This window comes from Macadamia integrifolia, unplaced genomic scaffold, assembly GCF_013358625.1.
Source record: "Macadamia integrifolia cultivar HAES 741 unplaced genomic scaffold, SCU_Mint_v3 scaffold1665, whole genome shotgun sequence".
Lineage (NCBI taxonomy): Eukaryota > Viridiplantae > Streptophyta > Magnoliopsida > Proteales > Proteaceae > Macadamia > Macadamia integrifolia.
The window spans coordinates 1-5,636 of record NW_024868296.1 but is presented as its reverse complement, the minus strand read 5'-3'; the positions used below and the strand labels follow the sequence as shown (position 1 = coordinate 5,636).

At 37.1% G+C, this 5,636-nt stretch overlaps 1 protein-coding gene across 1 annotated transcript; it reads right to left on the bottom strand.

Annotated features, from left to right (window-relative positions):
- Window positions 1-231: 231 nt before the first annotated feature.
- On the bottom strand, window positions 232-2,890 carry LOC122064480. The gene is made up of 2 exons (XM_042628185.1): window positions 2,524-2,890; window positions 232-611 (listed from the first exon to the last, which is right to left on the bottom strand). Exons 1-2 carry the CDS (start codon window positions 2,825-2,827, stop codon window positions 451-453), a joined length of 465 nt encoding a protein of 154 aa, XP_042484119.1. The 5' UTR covers window positions 2,828-2,890; the 3' UTR covers window positions 232-450.
- Window positions 2,891-5,636: the final 2,746 nt, after the last annotated feature.

The window sequence follows — 5,636 nt, the reverse complement described above, 5'->3', positions numbered from 1 at the left end:
CCCCCCCCCCCCCCCCCCACCCCTATTGTCTGGGGGTCACAATGGGCCAAGGTGAGAATCCATTCACCGTGGCCTTGGGAAAACTCAGTCCTATGTATAATATATAACTTAGTTGTCTATGATTCCTCTTTCATTTCGATAGAGTAACCCACTGAATATGAAAACTCTGTAGCCATAGATTCTAGACAAACATAAGAGACTGCAATTTTATGTTTGATATGTGAAGATTGATTAGTTGAAAATTTTGCTCTCTTCCAATATGTGTATTGTTACAAGAATACAGTGAACATGCCTTAAATGGGTTACTTCTGAGAAGTGTTTATAGCTTCAAATTCAATACAAACATATACTATGTCAGCCTTGGCTGTTTGCTGGTGGTGGTGGTGGTGGAAGTGCTGGTAGTGCCTGTGGCTGCAACCTGGCTGGATTTGTAGTTTCAACTGAAGCTGATTATCCTCCGCCATCTACAGATGGTTTTATAACCGTAATGAAAATAATATTGTAAAATATGGTGAACATGAAGAGAGCAAATGCTGAATACGCAAGGAATGACCCAGAAAGCTCAGGCATTTCTTCCCTAAATAGATCTCTCGCATCATTGGGCTCTGGAACTGCGTTTGGTTCAAAATAGTCCATTAGAACCCAATTTCATACAAAAAATTCAGACATTTATTTAGAGCACTTTTGAATCTAGTAATCAGAGATTGCCATTTAAACTTCAAGCAAACACAATTATCAAACATTCACACAAAGGATTTTCGAGAGAATGTGCAAGTGTTTTTGGCAGATAGTTTCATTTCTTGGTTGTCTAATCAATTAAGGTTCTGGGCCATGCTGCAACAGGACCTGACAAAGTGGTGACCAGTCTAATTTGGTAAGTTGAAGAACTGGAACAACAATGAGGTTATGATCAATTTAAATCCATGAAAATTTTATATCCACGGTTGGACTAATAACCAACTAGAGAAGAAAGAGAGGATCTCAGACCACAGAAACCAAAATTTTTTTTTTCTATATTAAAATATATATATATATATATTTATATATCATAAGCAGATATGGATCTTTTTTAGTTTTCATGAAACTACCACAAATACCTAATCTTACATGGGGAAACATTCTCATTTGAAGATGTTTAAAAGAAAATAATTCTCACATGACTGTTTCGTTTTATCTGTAATAAAAATTTCATCACATGGAGCAAGGCTCCTCCAGCATTCAATCTTTTTCAAGTATTTAATAACACTTTTTTGTTAAGTTGGAACTCCATTTTGAACTATGTTCTCTATCAGAAACATCATAAATGAACGATGGATGTGTAAAGCCCTAGAATATTATGAAAGAAAATTGAATTATCTATATTGCCTAGACATTCATCACCATGAATATACATCACACCACAAATGTTTAAAAACCCTTCACTTATCAAAGGGGGGGGGGAAGGGGTTAAACCTCTTCGGCTTGCTTACTGTAGCCATTGCCAATCTTTTGTCCTGAATTCCTTAAGAGTAAACTCAGAATTCTCAAGACATCAATTAATAAAGAACTTAATCTTATTGATGTTAAATAAATTGAATATTTAAATAAAACATAATTGAGTTGTGAAATGCAAGGAATTTTTCATTTTCCCTAATGCCAGGACCCAGTATGGCAATACAGCATTAAAATGGTTTTCTTGATAAGAATCTCTCATAGGCTTTATGGAGTTCATGCCTTGAATTTTGAACTCCTCCTGAATTACTGAGTCAACTATGTTGTTCTCTACAATCGTAAACTGAATAAACCAGAAACCAGGCTCAAGTTAGGATCACTTTTAAAACTTTGGACACCTGTGGCTTGTAAAAGTTCCAGTCCTATTCATTCCATCCCAATTGAGTTCACATTCACATCCAAAAGTAATTTTTATGATCTTCTAAATGGCTTGAGTTGCATGGGAGCTTCTTATTCTCATGATCTGGGTTTTTTACTTCACTTGAGCATGTAGTTGTTAGTCGTGCTTATTGGAATTCATCTAATTAGTTATGCAGGATGAGCTGGTGGATGCATTAACTGTGAGAAAACCTCAAAATCAAAAGACCCATCTCAATTCGCAAATCATAACCCTGCTCAGGGCTTCACAAGTAAAACACTATCTTGATTAATGATAGGTATCGACTTGTCCTTCATAATTTAATCACCAGTTTTTCAAAATTCTGAAAAATATGAGCTTAGTGTTATCTTAAAACAGTTAAAAATGCCAAAATATTATGGCGTATCTTACCAATTTAACAATCTACAAAGTGAAAGAAGTTAGGTTCTCAATAGAAAATGAAAAATATAAACTGAGTGTTGTGTGGACTGGCCATTCAAAGTATCAAAAACTTAACATGCAAAAAACAAGTCTTTTTTGACTGGTAACCCGACCAAGCACCAAATCCTCAGCAAATAGACCAAAAAGCAACAGATGGATCCAAAAAGTAAGAGCTTCAATCAAACATTCTATGGAGAGAGAGAGAGAGAGAGAGAGAGAGAGAGAGGGAGTACCCAGGTTGGAAGAAGAGACTCTATCCTTGGAAGGAGTGACTTGCTTCTGAGAGAGTGATTGAAGCTGTTGATCGAGCTCTGCAAGTGCTTCCCTGGCCTTATCCGGGTCCAATTCAAAATGGGATTCTTTCTCCATAGCACTCAGAGATGAGTTTGCTCTTCTTTTCTTCGTGTTCTTGCCATTGTCATCGAATTGCAACGAAGAGGTGATGGTTGTACGCTTGAGAAGAAAGGAGGTGGTGATCAAAGGTGGTGGCTTCTGAAGTGAGGGAAATTGCAGAAGCATTTGATGAGCCAAAAACATCAGCTTTAGTCAAGTCCACAACGGCCACATGAATTGGAAGAACTTATCTGCTTCACATGAACAGCAGCATCGAAACTGATACTCCCGGGCAGGGATGTCAAAAATAAAACCGGACCGGTTGAACCAACTGAGATACCGGTCATTAGTTTGGACCGTTTAGCATCGGTGTTGGTTTTTAGATTGGTTAAAACTTAAAAGATGGAAACCATATTGAACCAGACAACACCGACCATTCAAATCAAGACCCATAAAAATAATCAAAAAATCCTATAAAATTCAATCTTTTATGGGGAAGTGTTTCCTGAGGGATTATGGCAAATCATTTTGCATTTCATTGTGGATAAGGTGACCATTTTGCCCTATATGTCTGGGTGCAGGAACTCCACTCTCTCCACAAACAATCTTTCCTTCTTTTATTTACACTTTCTCTTTGTGTAAAAACATATTTAAGAACAAACTGACAATGAACTAATAAAGGACCATGAAGGAAAATAATAACGGATCAATATCTCTCAGTTTCAGTTTTGGCTTTTGTAGATCAAACATTTTAATGGCCGGGTTTGGGTTCTATTTGAATCCGATATTACAAAGAAAAAGATGGACCAAAATTAGACCAAATCGATTGTTTAGAATGTCTACCAAACATCACCAAAGGATACCACCTGATCGGGTAGACCCTATGCCCAAACACAAGAGAGTATAAAATTACCATCCCACCTCTCATAAACTCACAAAACTACATCCTTGTTGATGCCCTAGCGCACCCTCGTTAGCCCCATGATGACGCAAGGGTTACATGATCAGCTAGCAATCTCTTGCCCATAATTGAATTCAGCTACCAAATTTGATAAATGATCAATACCCAGTGCCCAATGCTCATACAATTCCATTTGGGTTAAAATTTGATATGTACCAAAGGACTTGAAGGTCAACCTGTTCACAAAATTTAAGCCCTATCTAAACAACAATACGACAAATATTTGAACCAGTCATATTACTTTGTTTTTTCTACTGTCCCCCTCTCTTCCAGAAGCTTCATTTCCAATGGATTCTTAGATCTTTATTTCTCGACTTGGCAAAGTCTGTTTTGCCTAAAAGGTAAGATGTCAAGGGGTCTTTGAGGCTATACCTATCAATAAAAATTTTTAGCTATATCTAATTTGCCATGTGGCAAGTACTGATGTCAGACTAGAGAAAACTCTTTAGTCTTCCCAGACTAGAACAACCGTCTCTTTATATAAATTTGGAAGACTATAAACTCTTTAGCCTTCCCAGTCTAAAATGATCTAACTACCTGGTACAGTCAAAAACATGCTCAGGGCCACCAACATAGATGAACTCATATTATGGGAATAAGATGTTTGTGAACCGATGCCAGTTTACCACATTTACCATTACCATGTAAGCTCATACTCTGGGAATAAAAGGTAAGAAACATTATAACAAAGCATATCCAATCCGAGGCAACATCCGTGCCACCACATTCTTTCTCCTTGAGATTAAAAATCATACTATAACATAGTTATGTAACAGATATTCAGATTAAGATCCGGCCAGTATGAAACAGGGTAGAGGAAAATAATCAATTTGATGCATGAGATTTAAAGATGAGTTTTTCACAGTTCAATACCGCTAGGTTCTAGCCATCCAGAAAATAATAGTGAAACAACAATAATAACAAAATCCTCTTGAGAATTCTATAGCAATCAATGCCAGTCTAATGAATAGTGTAAGGGCTGCATTGTGTGGCTCAGGAATTAGTTCACAACATGAGTAGCATCTGTGAGCCTGAATTATACAACATTGGTTCTGAACCATTATATACAATAGCAGGATGATAACCTTACTTGCCACCTGTAATTCTGTAAATCCCTCACCAATTCAACTTACAACTAGTAATGTAGAGAATCTCTGTCCAGTCCAACTATGTAATCTTTGTGAGGAGAAATCCCACACAAGGACTTTCGCCAACTGTAGTCGTATACATTTGACTGCCAAACAAAATTGGTTTTGGGTATCACAGAAAGCTGAGATCACATATTCACAGGGTTTCCTTACCATCAATACTTTTTCTTTGCCATTTTTGGGTTTTTGCACATTCTGATACTTGATGGAGTAACCTCAACCATCTCATCTTCCTGAATGTACTCTATGCAGTCATCCAGACTATAATCCAAGGGTGTATCAAGAATAACTGCAAAAAAAGATCAGAAGTTCCTAAGTTTTCAATTTAAGTAGGACAACAAAGCCCAGATGCTACAGACTAGTAAGCAAATTAAAAGATGAGTAGATTCTGGTATAATGTCTAAACTACTAAACAAAGGAAACCATCAATCTGGTCAACGAGGTCTAGGTAGAAAAAACACAAAATACAATGAGTTTGCAGCTTGTGTCCGGTCACTGGAGTAATTCTGAACTGCAAAAGTGCAAGGTCAAATCCTGAGTTATGCAAATTACCTGTAATTATGAAGTTTGTTCAATTAAATAACAGATGCTTATAAAAGACGCAGGGGTTCTGTCATACAAGAGTCCCACGTTCGCCTTACACCACAATAACTCCCATACAGTTCAGTTGGTGCCCAAAATTCAGCGGAAATATTGTCCCCATCATCATCTAACTATGTTCAAAATTTAAGACAAATCTGACATCCCCAAGTTCCATAAAAGAGGTTGGAAAAAGTATGAAAAGTGAACTCAACAGAGCTCAACAGGAAAAATTGAAAAAATAAAGAGGAATACCCATACATGAAGGGCCACATGGTTGAGATAGACACCCAATTTGACAGGTGGTCTATCAAAGGAGGCTCCA

What these genes read in the sequence shown, in the direction of transcription:
- LOC122064480 (XM_042628185.1), bottom strand. Translation starts at nt 2,827, where the DNA reads ATGTTTTTGGCTCATCAAATGCTTCTGCAATTTCCCTCACTTCAGAAG. An exon ending in AGTCTCTTCTTCCAACCTGG is followed by an intron (nt 612 to 2,523) that starts GTACTCCCTCTC and finishes AACCAAACGCAG; the next exon opens with TTCCAGAGCCCAATGATGCG.